Source organism: Gekko japonicus, unplaced genomic scaffold (genome assembly GCF_001447785.1).
Source record: "Gekko japonicus isolate JY-2015 unplaced genomic scaffold, Gekko_japonicus_V1.1 scaffold181, whole genome shotgun sequence".
Taxonomy (NCBI): Eukaryota; Metazoa; Chordata; class Lepidosauria; order Squamata; family Gekkonidae; genus Gekko; species Gekko japonicus.
In genome coordinates, this window is record NW_015171507.1 from 13722 (window position 1) to 34638 (window position 20917).

Sequence of the window (20917 nt, forward strand, 5' to 3'; positions counted from 1 at the left end):
ACAGTAGGCTTCAGCAGGCGGTGGACACTGGGATTCATAAACACCGAAAAGCTATGAGAGCCCTCCCCAGGAGGAAAGGGCAGATTTCCTGGTTGCAACCGGGCCAACAGATGGTGGGGAAAGAGCTGCATCGACGCTGCTGCCAGATGGATCACTGAGTCCATGTACACCGTTCTCTCCATCTCTGTGGTGTTGTTTTTTGTTCAGTTCAGAAGAAGAGATTGGATTTATACCCCGCCCTTCACTACCCAAAGGTGTCTCAGAGCGGTTTACAGATTCCTTTCCCTTCCCCTCCCCACAACAGACACCCTGTGAGGTAGGTGGGGCTGAGAGAGCTCTGACAGAAACTGGTCTTTTTCAAGAACAGCTCTTGTCAGAACTACGGCTTGCCCAAGGCCATCCAGCCAGGTGCAAGTGGAGGAGTGGGGAATCAAACCCAGTTCTCCCAGATTAGAGTCCGTGCACTTAACCACTACACCAAAAATGGGAACAGACTCCATTGGGAGTAACTGCCTGCCAAGTCATATGAGGAAACTCTCTTTTTGACTTCAGACAGCCCTTCATGTAAAAGCTTCTACTTGATGCTGGAGTCACCAGGCAAAGGGGTAGCATTTTGCTACACTTTTTTTTGGGGGGGGGGTGTATTCTCAGCAACAACACAGGGACACGGTGCATCTCCCTGCTCCCCGTAACTACCAGTCATGAAAATCGCTGTATCATTTGAGCCTGCTAAGAACTCAGAAGAATTGGGCCCACAGTCTCTCTTCTGGCATCGCTCAAGTGCCCAGTGCATTCTGGGACCTCTTTAGGAACCCAGGGGAAGAGAAGACTAGCTCTCCAATCTCTATTGGCAAACTGCCTGGTTACCATCCAATGCTCCCTCTAAGCTGTGGAGTCTTGTGAGCAAAAATTCTACTTTGTGAGCCACTGGCATTAAAGTTGTGAGCAAGCGATTTGGCTACTGCATAAATTAGTTTGCTCTTCTGGAGCCATCCTTCCTGAGCTAAGACAGAAATGTGTGAGCCAGAAGCTAAAAACTGTGAGCTAGCTCACACGAACTCAGCTTAGAAGGAACACTGTATACCATTCCCTGTCAGTTAAGAGGCAGCACCTGAACTGCAGAGGGAAATGAAGAGCCCACTCATGTAGGTTTACTCTTGAGAAAGTCCCATAGAGACTAGTGTGTACAGGATTATAGCCTGAGCGATTAATTCAGCATCTTTAATGTTATTGTTAAAAAGGATGGGGCAGAGAGAATATTAGCGTACTTGGGGGTGCACTTAATTAAGTTTTATGAAGACAAATGCAGATATTAGGTGCCACCTGCTACAGCGGAACACTTTCACCGAGGAAAGCGTCTATTGTGGGCTTTGTTTCAAAAACAACAAATGATTACTAGGATAGTTGTTTCTGAATGAGCCCTGGTGGAGTCCTTAATTAGGAAATACAGAGGCAAACACACGCCAAGGACTTCTCTTCCGGCAGACTTAAGGAGGAAATCCATCATCGGAAGCTCCCAAGGAAGCGATGGGGGGCTTTCCTTGCTGACTGTAACGGGCCTGGAAAAGCCACCTCCTTTCTATACCTGGCACGGCCTGAATTACAGAGGAGACACAGCCTTGCCTGAGCGGGTGCCTGGATCTGTGGAGGAGAGAGACGGCCATTTCATGGTAAAAGTGTTTCAGGTCCGCAGACGATGCTCCGGGTGGTCCTAAGCTTGCTGTCGAGACCAAACAGCCTAGATGGGGTGTCTTGAACTGGCCCTGTGCAAACACAGCCTTTCCTGTTGTTGCTTAGGAGGAAAGGGTGCACGTGGAGTTTTCTTTTTCGACGGGCAGTAACAGGGAAACTGCAAAAGGACCCTAGGATGCCTCAAAAGACTCACAAATACACTGCAATGTCAACTTTTGTGCATTTGTCAGCATGAACACGCATGAGGCTGCCTTGTACTGAATCTGAACATTGGTCCGTCGAGGTCAGCATTGCCTGCTCAGACTAGCAGTGGCTCTCCAGGGTCTCAGGCGGAGGTCTTTCACAACACCTGCTTACCTGGTCTTTTTAGATGGATGTGTCGGGGATTGACCCTGGGATTTCTTCTGTACAAAGGCTGAGGCTCTTCCACTGAGCCACAGCCCCTCCCCCACATGGTTCATGTCTTCTTTTGACAGCTGCACAAAAATCTGTGCTAAAATATAGGTAAAGGTTTCCCTTGCTCGAAAGCCAGTCAAATCCGACTCTAGGGATGCGGTGCTCATCTCCGTTTCCAAGCCGAAAAGCCAGCGCTGTCCGAAGACTTCTCCGTGGTCATGTGGCCGGCGTGACTAGATGCCAAGGCGCACGGAACGCTGTTACCTTCCCACCAAAGTGGCAGGAACTGGGACCAGAGATGGGAGCTCACTCTGTCACACGGCACTCGGGTCTCTCTCGAACTGCTGAACTACCGACCTTCCGGTCTGCAGTTCAACGTCTTAACCATTTGAGCCACCGCAGCCCTGTGCTAAAATATACGTCTTTGTTTTTAAGGTGCCACAAGACTTTTTGTGTGTTTTGGCTGCGTTAGATTAACATGGCAACTTCTCGCAGAAAAACTGCATGCAAAATGACGTCATAGTTTCTGGGCTATATCATGAAGCTAGAGATAGGATTTACTCTCCAAGTTCGCTGCAGGCTTGAAAAACAACTCAGACTTTTTCATTTTACTCAAGGAAGTTTTAATGAAATGCTTCTGCAACAAACATGCAAAATAAAAATACTTTAAAAAAAGAAAGAAAGAAGAGAGCATAGTATTAATTTGCTTCATTTCAACTCCTGGCTGTGCATGTATACAATACTTAACATAGGCTTTCCTCTCGAAAATACCGAAATGGAAAACAAGTCTTTGTGAAACGACACACAATATGTGCACAATATGTGAATGTCACATTGGAGCTCATGTCACAACAGGAAGCTGTGTGTCATATTCAGTGGAAATAAAAAACGCAACACTTCATCATATATCTTACTTTACAAGACAGGCTTCCTGCTCTATAAAACTAACGAGCAGAGGGCACTGCCAAAAAACTATTTCGACATGATAATCCTTTGAATACAAGCTGCCTCTTTGTTTCTCTGTTCTTAGAAATAATTCATGTACCTCATTTTCAGAGAGAAAACCCCCCCTATTAACACTTCTTCAAAAGTAGCAAAATACAGAATTGACAGATTGATTCCTTCAGGTGTAATAAAAATAGGTTTTAAAATATATGTGGCTCAATACAAAATATTGCTGTGTGTAAAGAGGAACATGATTGCATAACGGCTGGGGGGGCATTTTACAAAAATACAAAACCGGCTGTATTTCCAGAATGCATTATTATGCTTTAGTGCAAACAAAAGGACATCTGGAATTAAAATAGAGACATCTCAGGTATTGGCAGAGGTACGCAAAACGTGGAATCTCTTCAGGATCATGCGGATGGATCCCAGTTCTCGATTGAGCCTTTCCAAGCGGTCTTCCAAGGCTTCCTAAAGAGAAAAAGAAAACATAATCTTTGGTTTTGGGAAGACCAGGTCCTTCTAAAATGGTACGCCTGCATTGCACAAAGCACAAAGCCTTTTACCAGCTTTCTCCAAGATGGGTTTCTTCCATACATCACGTTGGGTTCAGCTGCAAGACTAAGACACGGACACATCCCTCAAAGGTGTAATAAAATGAGAGTTTCTACCTGATTTAACTTGGCTTGCAGAGTCGTCCTCCCTCCCGTACAAGGTATCCGGCTCAAATGGGCCTCAATCTAGTAGGAAATAGTAGTATCAGAATGAACTTGAGTGCGATAGTGCCTGTGAGAAACTGGGAACCATCTTCTAGCTAGGACAGTACCACCCTGTCTCATGTTAATATATCTGCCCCCCCTATCAAGAGATCCCTTTTTATTATCTATTGTAAGCCTTATTTCCCATTAAAGAGTTCTGGAGGAGATTCCACAGTGGGGCAGAGGGAGGAAAAATAGAAGAGAGATTTGGGGATAGCAGAATTCAAGTGACATCATATCACTTGTCTACCTGGCCAATAGCAACTGTGATGAGGTTTATCATGCTTCCTGCCTGTCTTGGGGGGGGGGGGGGGGGGGATTACCTGCCTGCAACTCCCACCCTTTTGTTCAATGGGATGTGTGACCTGCCCACAGAGATACAGTAGCTGCTAATCCACAAGAGAGGGCAGTCTAGCTTGGTTTCGCAGAGGCACTGGAGAAGTGGACATTCTGCCAACACCATGTCGCCTTAACGCCAAAGCTCTTGGCTCCTACCTGTTGCTTTTCAAGCGTGAGCGCGTCAAAGAGCTTCTCTGTCTCGGCCAATGTCTTGATCCTTGAAATGTATTTGAAATCCGCCTCGTGAACGGATGCCGCTGAAGGCGGGCTGGGCTCGCTTGCGTGTGCGGAGGCCTCTTCTCCCCACGTCGGCCCCATCGTGTCTCTCTCGCCTCCTACACACAAAGAATCGGGGCCAGGGGAATACTTTGCACGGCTCTCTTGGCCTGGGCTGTGGGACTGCCTTTCTAGACAGCGGCAAAACAAGAAAACACAGGATTTTAAGCTCTCAATGGAACAGTGAACAGTACAGGAAATATCTTGGTTATGAAATGCTCCTTTTGTAACACTGTCAGAAGCCTTTGACAAGTCTGAATCTAATGAGCTCTGGAACATTCTGCAAAGGAGTCCTTAGGGTGGCTTCCAGAATTTCAAATATTTCCTGGTATCAGCCCAGCAACAAAGTTCCTTTGTTGCCTTGGTTCAGATGTCAACCAAGCCTGGTAGCATCCTTCCTCCGCTCTTATTCAACATGCTAATTAACACTTCACAGATCTGTGTGCCATCCTAGAGCACGGGCAGGGCCGGCTCACCCACTAGGCGAACTAGGCATTCGCCTAGAGCGCCGGGCCCTGGATGGGGCGCCAAGCTGTGCCTCCCCCCCTCTGGTGGTGGCGGGGGGGGGGAGGCGGTGGGGGTGGCGGCAGCAAAAGGGTGGCTGGCTCCAGAGGTCTCCAGGCCCCACCGGGAGGTTGGCATCTGTGCCATAAGGCAGCCTCGCCTAGGGCGCAGAACACCTTGAGCCGGCCCTGAGCATGGGCCATGGCCACTGCCTCTGTACTGTTCCAATTTTAGTATATTTGCTGCTGAAGCTTGCTTCCGGTACAGAGACGATTACCATGGGCCACACGAGTTGACTACAGCCTGGTTTCCAACAAGCCACAGTTTGCCCTTCCATCCAAACTGGCAGAACGTTGCAACTGGCTCTTGCAAACCAGGATTGCAAATGGGACAAACTGTACTTTGCTATTAAAGACTGCAAGGCATGCACAAACCATGGTTTGCTGAATACTGGGGAAGCAGCTAATTAGCTCACTACAAACGAGGGAAGGGGAGGGAAGCTCATGCAAGACAAGCCAGAAGCTTCTTCCAGATTTATTCACACAGTGGCAAGCCACGGTTTTTCACTGTATCTAAACCACACCACAATGCAGATCAATCAACAGGCTTGAAGAAAGGTTCTGAAATGCCTTCTTGGGCAAACTTCCTTGCTGGGACTGCTGTTTGGTTCCATCCCACAGGCAAGTTATAATATGCCAAACAGAGCAACTAGAAAAACAACTGTTTACATTTTTAAAAAATTAATGTGTATGTACATTCTACGGGAGGGGAAGATGGCACGGTATAGCCTCATCTCATCAGATCTCAGAAGCTAAGCAGCGTCAGCACTTGTAAGGGAGACCACCAAAGAAGACTCTGCAGATAGAGCAGGTAGAGAAAGAAGTACTTTTCTCCCTTTATCACAAACAAGAACTTGTAGGCACTCAATGAAATGAATGAGCAGGGAGGTTAGAACAAATAAAAGTACTTCTTCACCCAAAGAGTAATTAACACGTAGAATTCACTGCCCCAGGAAGTGGTGGCATCTACAAGCACAGACAGTTTCAAGAGGGGATAAACATACAGAGAAGAGGTCCATGGGCGGCTATTAGCCACAAGGTATAGATGGAACACTCTGTCTGGGGCAGTGATGCTCTATACTCGTGATGCTTGGTGGGCAACAGTGGGAGGGCTTCTGGCGCTGCTGGTGGACCTCCTGATGGCACCGGAGCTTGGGCCACTGTGTGACACAGAGTGCTGGACTGGATGGGCTTCTCTTACATTTTTATGCAGAGGAAGGCAATGACAAACCATCCCTGTTAATCTCCTACCTTGAAAGCCCCTTGCTGGGATTGCCATAAATCGGCTACAACTCGACGGCACTTAGGTATATACATATGCACGTTCTAACATTCAAAAACCTCAATTTGTCCTTTACCTGCAGTTAAGTCCTTTGTACAATAATAGAACATCTCTATTTTGTACATTTTATGATACAAAATGGTTAAAAAAAATCAAGACAAGCAGCTCCAAATCCCCTCATTACTTCATGCTAAGCGACATTAATGTTGTAATTTTCATAGGTTACATCAGACCTTCACCATTCAAGGGGATTCATTCATGGGATCACTGCAAATAGCAAAATGCACAAACACCAAGGGAGGGGGAGGTCTGCTACGTCCCAGTAGCAACCCCTCCCCCAAATTTCCTGCAAATTGTTATAATGATTATAATCTATGGAGTAAAAACAGGCTGAAGACTGTATCACATGGCAGGACAGTGGACTACAGATACGTGATATAACAAGTCATGAATTGGCAAACTGCAAGGGCATACTGTGTAACAAAATAGTATAATGACAATTTACAGCAAGTAATGGTTATCCAGAAAGATGAACTGGCATAATATTAAAACACGTTACTTGCTGATCTCTGTTCTGATGCTTGGAGAATTAAAGTGGTTGTTCATAGGGAAAAACTGTATCCATACACATTTTTAGCATGGGATGTATTAAATGCATCACTCACGTGTATGGCCTTCCTTCTAGGAACAGAGGACAGTGCACACAGGGCCGATCCCATTTTGGCCCGAGAGCAAACATGAGTGGGTGGTGTAGGATGGGAGTTTGAGACTGGTTTAAAGTTATCAGACAAACATCATGGCTAAGCAGGACTTGAACCCAGGGTGGAGATCCCTACTATTTACATATTGTCATCAAAATGCATTTAATTTCATAGAGCAGAAGTACTCTGGCCCTGAGGCGCTTACAGTCTCTAATCTGTGCATTGCCATGTTGTATACCATGAGTTTGCCATCTCCCACGTGGCAGAATTTCATACTGGCTTATGCCAACTGTAGTCAGAAACCAATTTGTCTAGTATTCAGTTGTATAACTCCACAGCATATTTGATTCCACTCATGCTAAGAGCAAGCACCCAACGGTTTCAGTATTTCAGGACAGTATCCACTGATTACAGTGCAAAGAATTCAGATGTGGGGAGGGGAGGATTTCAGAAATAACGCAGAGGCACGAATGGCTTTTTGGAGCTCCATGAAATGTGCACATTAGTTGAGTTTATTTGATTTTTAACCTTCCCTCCCCTGCGAGCACCCTCACCTGAAGAAGTGTGCAGGCACCCAGAAGCTTATATGCAGAATTAAACTGCGCTGGTCTTAAAAAAGGGCCCCTGGACTCAAACTTTGCTCTATTACCCTCATTCTTCTTGATGCAAAGCGTTCTGAAGTGGCAAGCTGACAATCATTTTTATTTATTTACTTATTTTACAAAACAAAAACAAAAACCCACCTACGGTGAAAATTTACCTTCTGTGTCACCTACAGAAAGAAACTGGAGCTTTTTTCTTGGGGTGCTGTACTGTGATGTAGGCCTTGGAGCCTTTTCCAGCTCGTCAAGGAGGACGTCAAACCTGGAGGGTGGGGGGAGGAGCGTTATTGTCAAGAGCTTTTCCTTCTCCAGTCTTGGAACAGATTAAACTTTTTGCCGGCACAGGAAACTGCTAGGTGGAAGGACTCTACTGTAATTTCTCTACTGGATTTAACAACACACTCGATACACAATTTAAACTCCTCTACGTCACCTTACAAAATATCCATGCTCAGGTAAGAAAGACTGGGTGCGTTCAGACGGGGGCTTTACAACGGAATCTGTGCCGGTTGCAATCGTTGTACTTACCGGCGTTCAGACGGCGAACATCTGTCTTCCCTCCCTAACCGTTGTAAAGCCCTTTAAACCGTTGCACTCTGCCACTAGGTCCCCAAGTGGTGGTATCCTGAGTGCAACGGTTGCATTCGCTTAACCCCGCTGTCTGATTGCTCTCCACCGGTGTCGAGCCACTTCCGTTCGGAAGCCTGAGGCTTACGATTTCCCCCCGCCATTTTTTTTAACTAAGCGATGTGCACTTGGGCGAAGCTTTGCCCTGAGCGTTTTGTTTTTTTTTAAAGCCCTTAGTGTAGCGTTTTGGAGGAGTCCGGGACTTCAGGGAGGCCAGTTTGGTCTTTAAACTTTAAAGGTAAGTCCTTACCTTTAAAGTTTAAATGTAATATGGGGTGTTTTGAGCATGCGCAAAAATCGCCATTCTGTGAATGGCTGCCTATGCGCATGCTCAAACTGAGTAAAAAAAAAAAAAAGCCGACGCCCGCAGCGTGTGAGCGGGCATACAGCGATGGGATCCACAAAATGGAGGTGAGTGTGATCGCGTTTCAGCCGGCATAAACTGCACCGGTTCCAACCGGTACAGTTTATGCGCGCTGAAACGCCGCGTCTGAACGCACCCACTGACTGGCATAACCCACTGAACGCACGTCAGGACTGTGATTATTGTATAGACTGAGCTGATCCTGAGCAGGGTGCAGAGACTACGCAAGCGCCCTCCCCCAAAGCAACAGGCTGCCCTCAGTCTCTCCCAAAACGGGCAAGTGGCCTAGTTCTGCTGCCGCTTCCACGATTCCCTGCATCCCAGTTTGCTTTGGCTGTTTGAAGGGCCCCCAACCCCTGAGTATCGGACAGGACCGTTACCTTGTCACGGTGTTCTCGTTTTTGCTGAGTAAGTGACTGAATCCTGGAGACAGGTTCTCTTTTGGAGATCGTTTAGGGCTGCACATCACAGCAACTGGAGCCAGCATTATCTCTCTCCTTGCTGATGACAAAAATGGCTGGTTAAACTACAATTTTACCATGTGCCCTTCAACCTTTCCTGGGTTAAATGCATTTTGTCACAGGGATGTTGCTTAGAGATGAGTAAGAGGAAGCCCGTGGTCCAAATGCAGCCCCCAGAGTAGTAAGAGCTCCCCCCCCCCCACAACTTGCAAGAGTCAGCATTCGGAGGAAGTGGCAGCTGCAGAAACGGACTTCTTGGCAGTCCTCTTTGGGGACAAGGGTCTCCCTATCTCACCCCCCCCCGAAACAGCCCTCCAATAGCACTTTCTGGGTAGGCCACTGCCGTAGGGGGGCCATCCATCAACATGGCAAGCCTGTGGGCTCTCTCCCTCTCTCCCACAACCGCCATCACAAACAAACAGCCTGCCAGTAAACAGGATATCCTGCCATTCTTACTTGGCGTGTTTGGAGTGTTTGATTTCCTATTGGAAGGGGGCAGAGAGGAAGACCTCTGGCCGCAAGGCGAGCTGTATCTTTTGTGCCTGTGCTGGTCTTTGCCCTTCTCCGGGGACCGCGTGGCACCGAGCGTGGCTTCGTCAAATCCAATGGTCAGACGTCGGCTAGTTGATTCTGCAACAAGCAGTAGCAGAAGAACGTGGATGTACGTGTGAGCCACTGGTGGCTCCCAGAGAAAGCTCCAGCCCAAGGTCGCAGCCTGTTCCTTCTTCAACATGCAGATTGTCTCACATGGGCAAGTACTCATGAATGGCCAAGAACTGAAAAGCAGACCCACGGGGGGAGGGGGGGTGTCTTGCCTGAGATGACGAGGCTCTGGCCACCAGCCCCCCCCTCCCCGGGGATTTTGCACCCAGAGGTTTGTGTCCGAGTGGCCTGGAGAGTCGCTGTCTGCTTCCTGGGGATGCTGCTGCTTTCTCTTCCTTCATCAGGGCCTTTCAAGAGCCCTGGTAAACGTGAGGCATTGCACCCTTTCAGTCACCTTCTTAACTTGGTCTGCCCTGTTCCTTCCGGCAGAAACTAAGTCCGGTGGCTTCACTATCCTATTTCAAAGCTTCTCTCCCTGTTTCTTACCCTCACTCATAATGAAGAAAACACAAAGTTTAATTAAAAAAAAAAAAAACCCTGAAAAAATACAAAAGGAAGGATTGCAAGTCAGGGAAAGGCCATCAGATATTTATGGGCAGCACTCCAAAGCCGGTCCTTGGACAGCGAGGAATTTTTATCTGTTTTGCAGCTGCGAGGATCGTTCCCAGCCTAACACACTTTGTTAACGTTCAGGCAGTTTGTACTGATTTTTATAGCCTGTACATTGAAGTGGAGCCGTTTGTGTGGAGAAAACAAGCCTCACAAAGACGTCACAGGTCTGATTTGCTCTGCGGAGGATGTCTTCTCCAGTCTAAGATCTGTGATCAGCTCTCCCAAGATTTTCTTTAAAAATCAGAAAACAGCCTGTGTTGGGAGATGGACATGAATCGGGGCTAGGGCACTGAAGGGGGAGGCCAGTGGGAGGCATTAGTGGGCACCAGAGATAGTGGTGTCCGGTGTTGATTTTAAAATTTTAATTTGTTATCAACTTTATTTATTTGTACTGTTATTTCGACTGTTGTGACACACCCTGAGCTCGCTTGCGAGGAGGGTGGGAATTCTTTCCCCCATAGAAATTAACCCCCTAAACAGCTACTAGGCTTGGGGGAGGGGGCAAAAATACAGCCACTTCTCCTATGGACATTACTCTGTGTTTGTGTGTGTGCATGCAAACCACTTCTCCTGGAGATGCCTATGCAGAGTAGAAGAAGAAGAGGAGGAGAATTGGATTTATACCCCGCCATTCACTACCCAAGGGAGTCTCAGAGCGGCTTACAGACTCCTTTCCCTCCCCCTTCCCCAACAGACACCCTGGGAGGTAGGCGGCGCTGAGAGAGCTCTTAGAGAAACTGCTCGTGAGAGAACAGCTCTGAAATGACTTGTAACTGACCCAAGGTCACACCAGCAGCTGCATGTGGAGGGGTGGGGAATCAAACCCAGTTCTCCCAGATTAGAATCCACGCACTTAACCACTACACCAAACTGGTTAAAGCACCACCCATCCAGATATTCCTCCCCCCACGGCTGCTTTTTGGCCTTAAAGAAAACAAGATCAGCCAATTCAGCTGTGGATCTCTGACGTGACCAGTAGTTTGTTCCCAGTTCTAATGGGCAGGAGGAAAGAGACATCAGCAAGACCGACGGGCTCGGCTCAGGAAGACCAGAGAAATCCATGGCGACTTACTGGTGGGAGCTGCCCCCTCTTTCTCTGTCTGAGTGCCCCAACTTTTCAGCGCCTTCCTCTCTTCAAGCTCTTTAACAGCTTTTAAGATCGGTGCTTCCAGCACTTCCCTTTCTTTCTTTTCCATTTCGTTTGTAAGCGAGGGGTCTCGAGAAGAGTCCTTTTCTGGAGGAGAATGGTGCCTTAAACAAACAAAATGCTTGAGGGATTATACACATTCAGTATGCCCATAATCACCTTAAGGAAAGACAAAAGAGTTGCACCCAAGGAGAAATTCCCAAAGGGTAGCTGTATTAGGTACATCACAGCCGAAACAAAGCCAGTGGCAGCCACAACAAATTGGCAAGACGCCACAAGACAGCATTGTCATGGAGAATTGCATTTGAAGTAGATTAAACATAAGCGACGGAGGGCCAAGGGAACCTCCTTCCAGATTTGAGCTCAGCCCACGGAAAAGACTATAGCGAGTGGGGTTATTCTGTGATCTTTGATAACAAGGTCCACCAGCAGCAGGGGCAGGACCGGTGAAAGGCCCTTGGTCCCTGCAACACAGGGAGTGGGGCAACAGTCCTTCCCCTTTGGGAAGGGGATGCATTCAACCCTGCTTACCTGTAAGCTGCATAAGCATCTTCTAGCCTGTTATCTTTGGGGCTCTCATCGGCCTCTAAAGGCTGGCCTGTGAAGATGGAATATTCTGAGCCAGGTATCAGCCATTTCCTTCTGCTGACATCAGAGCTTGCGTGTTTGCTAGTGGGACAGAAAACATGGGATTGGTGGAAGCCTCACACTCTGCTTCTGGAGTGTACTGGCTAGCATCAGACTTGTAATGAAATTAGTGACAACCACGTAAATCCCAAAACACAAACACCACCATAAAGCTGTTTAGGAAAGCAGACCCCCTCTGGCAAACATAAATAGAAAGCATAAAGGAAAACTTGACTTAAGAACATTAGAGAAGCTATGTTGGGTCAGGCCAATGGCCCATGCAGTCCACAACTTTGTGTCATGCAGTGGCCAAAACCCAGGTGCCAGCAGGAGGCCCACCAGTGGGGCCAGAACTCCAGAAGCCCTCTCCCAATGTTGTCCCCACAAGTACCATGAATACAGAGCATCACTGCCCCAGATATAAGAACAAAAGAGAAGCCATGCTGGATCAGGCCAGTGGCCCAACCAGTCCAGCACTCTGGGTCACCCAGTGGCCAAAACCCAGGTGCCAGCAGGAGGCCCACCAGTGGGGCCAGAACTCCAGAAGCCCTCTCCCAATGTTGTCCCCACAAGTACCATGAATACAGAGCATCACTGCCCCAGATATAAGAACAAAAGAGAAGCCATGCTGGATCAGGCCAGTGGCTCAACCAGTCCAGTACTCTGTGTCACCCAGTAGTCAAAACCCAGGCACCAGCAGGAAGTCCACCAGCGGGGTCAGAACTCCACCCCCCCCAAGCACCAAGAAGACAGAGCATCACTGCCCCAGACATAAGAACAAAAGAGAAGCCATGTCAGATCAGGCCAGTGGCCCAACCAGTCCAGCACTCTGTGTCACCCAGAGACCAAAACCCAGGCGCCAGCAGGAAGTCCACCAGTGGGGTCAGAACTCCACCCCCCCCAAGCACCAAGAAGACAGAGCATCACTGCCCCAGAGATGGACTGACTCCATCAAGGAAACCACGGCCCTCAGTTTGCAAGTCTTGAGAATGGCTGTTAACAATAGGATGTTTTAGAGGATATTAATTCATACGGTCGCCATAAGTCAGAAGTGACTCGATGGTGTTTCACACACACACACGCACACACACAAACACTGCTGAGATGTCCTGCCATCAAGTCACAGCATAGCTTAGGCATCTGGGGCAATTCACACACACCACCCAAGGCAGGCTTCACCCTACATAACGGCAGTCAACAAGAACTTTTATTCTTCTTCCAGAAGCACAGAGAGAGCGACTGTTTGTTTTCGAGCACTGCAGTTTCTCTTCTGCATACAACAGCACCGGTTAGCAGAGACACCTTTTAAAGTCACGCTGCCTTCAAGGGTTCATGCAGTCGCTTACCTGGCAGAAGGTGTTTTCGAGTGACTGTCTGCAAGATGCCGGAATTTTTGCAGGTTCTCATGTTCCACCTGCTTTATCTGAGCTTCCAGTTTCGAGACTGTTCTAAAGCAGAGAGAGAGAGAGACATGATGTTACAGAAACTATTTAAAATCTAACAACCCTGACAGGGTAGCTCAGTTCCCATTTGTTTCCTTAAAACCAGAGGTCACCACAGAGCAACATTCCTTGCAAGTAGGTGCAAAGTGTTCCATGTTCACACAATAGGCCCCAAATTAGCTACTTTGGAGCATTACATTTACAGACCCACAATGGTCACGGAGCCTCTAAAAATATAGAGAGCGAGCTTGTTATGGCACGTTCGAGTGATAAACGGCAAGAGCTTCTGATTTTCCTAGCTGCTCCTGCAAGAAGTGTGGTCTTGTGGGTGTCTTTTTTATCCTGAATCAGAAAGGTGGTAAAACTTTTCAAAATCTAGCAACCCAAACATACGCCTAAGTAGGCCTGCTAAGAACCTCTGTCTGGGATTCCTACAGAGAGGGCAGCAAAGGATGCTGCGAGTTCTGTTCTCAGCCCCCATATATAACAATATTGGTCTGGTGGTGGAAAGGGCCATCAATCCACAGCTGACTTATGGTGACCCTGTAGGGTTTTCCATGCAAGAGACAAACAGAAGTGGTTTGCGACTGCCTCCCTCCGCGTCATAACCCTGGTATTCCTTGTTGGTCTCCCATCCAAATACTAACCAGGACCGACCCTCTTTTGTTTCCAAAATTCAATGAGACTGGGCTGGCCTGGGGCATACAAGGTCAGGACAACATTGGTCTACTGGGATGTAATTTATCTGCCACAGAAATATGCTGATGGGATCATTCAGAAGTGTAATCACTGGAAGAAGGTTTCCTCGGAGGGCAGAAGTTTGACCCAACCACTTTGCCGGCCAGCTTTTAGTCCTCCATTAAGGGCTGACTCAGTGCCGGGCTGCTGTTAATGCCCGGCTCTCGCTTCATTGTCTTGCTATGTCACAGCTTCTTCCCCCACAGCACCAGGAAACTTAAGACCTCAGGGGAACTTTTATAAACCAAACCAGTTTATGCAAAGCAATTTGTCCATTCAGGATTCATGTTTCGACCCATCAGACAGCAGGAAACTTTACAGAACCCCTTGCCTCCCACACCCATGGCGATGGAAGTTATTAATCTTCACAGGTAACTTTGCAAGGCTGCATAAAATAGCAGTTTTATGCTCGCTGAAATCTCAAAGCACTCTCACGTGGCAATATTTTTCCTGCCTAGAAGAAGAAAAGATTGGATTTATACCCCGCCCTTCACTACCCAAAGGTGTCTCACTAAGACAAAGGTGTCTTACAAACTCCCCTCCCCACAACATAACACTCTGTGAGGTAGGTGGGGCTGAGAGAGCTCTGTCAGAAACTGCTCTTTTTCAAGAACAGCTCTTATCAGAACTACGGCTTGCCCAAGGCCATCCAGCCAGGTGCGAGTGGAGGAGTGGGGAATCAAACCCGGTTCTCCCAGATTAGAGTCCGTGCACTTAACCACTACACCAAACTGGCTTTCTAGAGTTAAATGGCACATTTACCTTTTCAAATCAGAGATCTGAACGTGTGCATCGAGCAGTTTATTCTCAGTTATATTTAACGTGTCCTGAGGAAGGGGGAAAAAAGGATGTCAAGTTCACAGTAAGCGTTAAATAGACACAGAACTGGGCTCTTGTACTCCTGAACAATTACAGGGAAGATCTTCCATTTAGCTGGATATTGATCCAATGTGACTATTACTTCAGTGGATGAGTTTTACTTCATCAATCGTTTCAGAGGGCAGTTGTGTCTATCTGCAATAGCAGAGCGAGATTCGAGTCCAGTACCGCCTTAGAGACCCACAAGAGATTTGGAGTATGAGATTCCGAGGGTTAAAGATCCTTTCAACAAGTGACCAATAATGAATCAAGGAGGATTTCTCTGTACTCAACTGGCTGGCAGTCTCAGCTTTTCTCTCCACCCTGCCACATGCAGCTCCGCTCACTGGCTTGAGGGTCTTTTGCTTGCAATACACTAGAATTCACATGATCTAGGCCAGCATGCAACAAAATTTCACTTTAAATGGCTAGATTAGTTACTTTTTAAAAATCAAAACTCCTGATCCAGTTAGAAGGTAATCCAGGCAGCAATGGTTTATTTTTGAGAAAGTAACAGATTGTACAAATCGTCCCCCAACTTCACATATCAGTTTCTGTTAACTGCACACTATGAAACTGCCAGTTTTAGAAGCACGGGGGGTTCTGACCCTCCGAGAGGTCCCTCTGTTTCTGGTCTGCCCCATTCTAATACCTCTCGATACCCTATTTTAGCGCCCAGTGTATTAGTCTGTCCTCTTACCTTAACTCTTTCATGTTCCTTCCCAAGGGACTCGTATTCCCCTAAAAGCTACAAAGAAAGGAAACCATTTTTTAGTTAATTTTGAAGTTATTTTTAACATTAATGACACAAAAATCCATTTATAGTAAAAATTTCAGCATGGACTGCGTGCGTGGAGACGTTTCACCCACCTCTCAAGCCCCACAGACAAAGCCTGCAAGAGGCTACCACAGTTCCAGCTTAAGAGACCCTATTGCCTGTCCTAGATACAAGTCTGTTCTGGAGACAGGCCTCTCACTGCAGAGCTCCCCAACCTTTCGGAGCCTGCAGGCACCGTGGGAATTCTGACGCAGGGTGGTGGACAGAATGGCTGCCCCTGGAGAGGGAACCGACCGCAGAGGGTCAGGGATTGAGGGTATGCATAACTCTCGTAGCAATTCTCCAGCATTTAAGGCAGAAACTCCGTTTAACAGGATGCCTTTTAATCTGCACGGCCAATCGGAAGCCCCGCTGGGCAGAAGCCTCGCCTGGCCCCACCCACTTTCTAAAAACACTTGGAGGGCGCCCAGCAGGGGTAATTTCCTGCTGGAGGGCCCCGGAACGGTGCTCCGGCAGAAAGGAGTCCAGGCCCCACCCACCCCGCCCGCGGAGACACTCAGGAAGGGGGGATTTAAATGCCTGGGTTCCCTGCCTGATTCACGAGACGGGGAGGGCACGGAGGCAGACATGCCTACCTTTCCCCCTGAGCCTCTCGGCTTTTGCAGAGAGACTCGGGGGGAGGGGGAGATTTAAACTCATTTAAAACATGCCTGCCCTTTGTCAGGGGGTGTGGCATATGCAAATGAGTTGTGCAAATGAGCTCCTGCACCTCTTTTTCTAGGAAAGGACCCCTGGCGCCAGGAGAAGCTTTGTCGGGCCCCACGGCACCCACAGGCACCACACTGGGGACTCCTCCTAAGTATCAACAGTCCTGGCTTTAAGGCCAACAATAATTAAACCATTCCCCCCACACCAGATTTCCACAATGACTGGATATACATCTGCATGAGAAAGGATACAGTGAAAAAGGGTACGACTTATAAGTGGACAGGATCAGGTGTTTGGACAAAATCCTCGCCCTCGCAGAATCAATGGCAAGCACTAAAATAGGCTGAAATGTTGCACTACTGATGGGACATGCAGGAATTACCAACTCCCCTTTCAAATTACAGCAGATTCTACAATGACAACCATTTCAAGGAGGGGCTGTGGCTCAGCGGAAGAACAAATGCTTGGCATGCAGAAGGTCCCAGGTTCAATCCCTGGCATCTCCAGTTAAAGGACAAGGCAGTAGGTGATGCGAAAGACCCTTTTTCTTAGACCCTGGAGATCTGCTGCTGGTCTGAGTAGACAATACTGACACTGATGGGACTGTCAGTCTGGTTCAGTATAAGGCAGCTTCGTATATGAACAAATGCAGAGCAAGTGTGGTGGCACCCCATTTGTGGAACACCCTTCCCAGAAATACTTGGTGGTCACCAATACTTTTAGGCACTGTTAACCCCTATAAAGAAAGGTTAAAGCGCTTGGGGCTCTTTAGCTTGGAGAAACGACGGCTGAGGGGTGACATGATCGAGGTTTACAAGATCATGCATGGGACAGAGCCGGCAGAGGAAGAAGTACTTTTCTCCCTTTCTCACAATACAAGGACTCATGGGCACTCCATGAAATTGCTGAGCAGTCAGGTTAGAACAGATAGAAGAAAGTCCTTCTTCACCCAAAGAGTAACTAGCTCATGGAATTCACTGCCCCAGGAGGTTGTGGTGGCCACAAGCATGGGCGGCTTCAAGAGGGAATTAGATAAGCATATTGAGCAGAGGTTCATCAGTAGCTATTAGTCACAAGGTATAGATAGGAACTCTCGGGCTGGGGCAAGTGATGCTCTGTGTTCTTGGTGCTTGGGGGGGACAACAGTGGGAGGGGCTTCTAGTGTCCTGGCCCCACTGCTGGACCTCCTGATGGCACCTGGTGTTTTTGGCCACTGTGTGACACAGAGTGTTGGACTGGATGGGCCACTGGCCTGATCCAACATTGGCTTCTCTGATGTGCTTATGTGCTTATAATACTTTATTTTCCCAGGCAATTTCTTGTTTGACATTTTCAATGTTTTCCGTCTGCTTTAGTGTGCTCCTGATGAATGAGAGGAGGTTGTTTCAATGTTTCTATTATGGATGGAGGTTTTTCCAAACAAAAACACTTCAATGAGAAAGAAGCCTAGAATTAGTTCAGGCAAGTATCGCCCAAGCTGAAATATGGAGGGGGAGCCAAGACAACACATCAGTCTAATTGATGGGGACAAAAGAAAACTGAGTAGGTGTCTCTCCCTGCTGAAAACCAACACTTAGCCATCTGGAGGTCAACAGAACAGAACAATCCTTTCCCCATAACGCCTCCAAGAGTCAATACTTCTCTTTCTTCAAAGATCACCTCCTACAAAGGTGCTCCTGTTTTAGCGCAGAAAACTCTATTGCAAGCGCACTGAAAGCTACACTAAGGGACCAGCCCAGGCCGCCAATGGCCATGAAAAGGCTCTACTGCCAAGCTTCTGGGAAGATCGTGCAGCAGCCAGATGTCAATGGCCTCCACTCTATGGTGCAAAAGAGCATTCTCTGCCAGACTCGTTCAGAACTCCAAACGGCATTCAGCAAGATCATGAGCTTTCTGACTTACGTTTTGAAACATTTTATTCTCTTCCCTGAGCCTGGCGTCTTTGTTATCCGACAGCTTGTAGGCTTTTTCGAAAGCTTCTTCCAGGTCCTTGAGCCTCCTCTTCAGACGGCTGATGGTGTTGTCCTTCTCTTTGCTGCTGGCGCGCGCCTCTTCAATCTGCTCTCGCAAGGCCTTGGTTGTGCTGCTGACGGCGGAGAAGCGCTCCCTCCAGTCTGCCTGAAACACAAGGAGGCCAAGGGTCGCACGAGCACGCACCGAACGGATGCTCACTTGGAGAGCGTGGCTGGGAGGCTGAATTTACAGGGAGCACCATCAGCAATGTGGTGCTTTCAAGGAAACCCAATTGCCCAAACAGTTCCCATGTTTATTCTTGCTTGGAAGATTAAGTATTAAAAAAAAGGGGGGGGGACAAGAACCAAACCACCTACAACTGGCCTTTTGGTGGGGAAAACCAGGGAGTGCTCAGAGAAATAAAGGGAGCCCTCTTGCAAATAGTATCTGCTCTTGATGCATGCCAAATCACAACTCCGCATATCGCCATCAACATACAGCTTCGATGGACGGATCAGACTTGCGCCTTCTCGCTAGAGAACCGTCCTCTGTACTGAACTGCTCGCTGTGCACCTACCACTTCCGTCTCCAAGGCGTTATTCTTATGTTCAAGGGCTCGCATGCGGTTATTGGCGTCATTCAATGTCACCTGTAAGTGGTCACATCTATATATAAAAAAAGAAGTCATAAAAAGCATTAACGGTGAAGTTGATCTTGGAATAATTTAAGTTATTTAATTTGCCCTACGGAGGCAACCAGACAGAGGCCACAATTGCAACAGAAGGTTATCAGGACAGCTTTAACAAAAATTCTTGGATGAACACAAACAGAGAAAAATAATCGAGCTGAGTAATTGGAACCCAGACTTAGATGCTGGTTTCCAAAGGTCCACTGGTTCTGTCCTTCAAGGAGTAGAAAAGAGCCAGAGTCCAGAAGCACCTTCAAGACTCACAACATTTGGTGGCAGGGGAGGAGCTTCCGTGAGTCATGGCTCACTTCTTCAGGTATCTGTATCTGAAGACGTGAACTCACGGAAGCTCCTCCCCTGCCACCAAATGTTGTGAGTCCTGAAGGTGCTCCTGGACTCTGGCTCTTTTCTACTCCTCCAAACAGACTAGCATGGCTACCAAACTGATCTATATCCTTGAAGGAGGTGAGGGAGGAATGGATGTCTCAGGACAGCACAACAAACATAGAACTTCTAAAGCTCCCAGATCTAAGGCAAAGCTGAAAATACATATAAGATACGGCGCTTTTTGTGTGCGCATGCATATGTAAAAAACTCTGCTCTTTGAAGAAAAAAAACAGCCCCGCCTATGAATTTTAAATGGCACGCCCCCCCCCCAAAAAACTGGCATTTCACCATTTCCCCAGCAAGTGTCTGCGACATTTTCATGTAGCCATCAATATGCATCCAGCTTCTTCAAAATTTGAAGCAAGTGATAAGGGTGGTTCCAATACAGCAAAAGAGAGATGGCATACTGCTCCGAACTCCTCCAGTATTACCTGTCAGCGAGATTTTGATTAATTTCCTTCAAGTCTTCAGAAGGAAGTTTATGGCTTGCCTCCAGCTGCTGCTTTAAGCTTTGAATTTCTGAGTCATAATAAGCTCGTAAATCAGCAACGTGGCGGGCATGTTTTTTCCTCAAATTCTGCTTGATCCTGTTTTGGAAATTAAAAACACGTCATACTATCTGAGCACTCTGATGGATGGCCAGAGTTGTGAGGCGGAACACAACCAAACCGGCATCTGTTTCTACACCGACAGTGAGGGACCTCTATTAAAATCTGCCTACTGACCTGGAGGTTCAAGGTTGTTCCCATGGCATTTTATGTACAAGGGGGTCAGGATCCAGAGAACTGCATTAAAAAGTTCTGCATGCCCAACTGGGCGTGTGGGCTGGGACTTCTTGAACAGCAGCTCCCCCATGCAGTACGGCAAATCTCTACTGAAACTGAAAACTGAGGCTGCCTCATAATGCATCAGACAGTTGATCCCATCAGGATCAGTATTGTCTACTCAGACTGGCAGCGCCTCTCCAGGGACTCAGGCAGAGGTCTTTCCCATCACCTACAGCCTGGTCCTTTCTAACTGGAGATGCTGGGGATTGAACCTGGGACCTTCTGCATGCCAAGCAGATAAAATCATAGTATCATCAAATGACAGAATTGGGACCTCGGGGGTCATCTAGTCCAACCCCCTGCACAAGGCAGGAAATTCACAAATACCTCCCCCTACACACCCCCAGTGACTGCTGTTCCTTGCCCAGACGATGGGCATGGAGAAAAACTGCTTCCTGACCCCAAAGTGGCGATCAGCATTTCCCTGGATGAGTAAGAAGGGGTCACAAGAACTAAGCACGGATGCAACCCGTCCTGCCCTCCCTCTCATGATCTGCCCAAGTTCACAACTGAACTGATGTTCTACCACTGAGCCACACCTAA

The 20917-nt window shown here is 47.8% G+C and overlaps 1 protein-coding gene across 2 annotated transcripts in view; it reads right to left on the minus strand.

The window, feature by feature from the left end:
* Positions 1–2812: 2812 nt before the first annotated feature.
* Positions 2813–20917, minus strand: part of MPHOSPH9 (M-phase phosphoprotein 9) — a 39973-nt gene continuing 21868 nt past the window's right edge. Inside the window, exons 10-23 of one of the 2 annotated variants that reach the window (XM_015419307.1) lie at positions 19979–20134; positions 19050–19137; positions 18422–18637; positions 15734–15781; positions 14938–15002; positions 13342–13443; positions 11900–12037; positions 11294–11472; positions 9463–9636; positions 8926–9046; positions 7713–7816; positions 4287–4537; positions 3705–3773; positions 2813–3504 (exon numbers count right to left, since the gene is read on the minus strand). In XM_015419307.1, the coding sequence (XP_015274793.1) occupies positions 3403–3504; positions 3705–3773; positions 4287–4537; positions 7713–7816; positions 8926–9046; positions 9463–9636; positions 11294–11472; positions 11900–12037; positions 13342–13443; positions 14938–15002; positions 15734–15781; positions 18422–18637; positions 19050–19137; positions 19979–20134 (1813 nt within the window). In that variant the 3' untranslated portion in view covers positions 2813–3402. The remainder of the gene's footprint in view (positions 3505–3704; positions 3774–4286; positions 4538–7712; positions 7817–8925; positions 9047–9462; positions 9637–11293; positions 11473–11899; positions 12038–13341; positions 13444–14937; positions 15003–15733; positions 15782–18421; positions 18638–19049; positions 19138–19978; positions 20135–20917) is intronic. The other variant, XM_015419308.1, reaches the window with a different exon arrangement.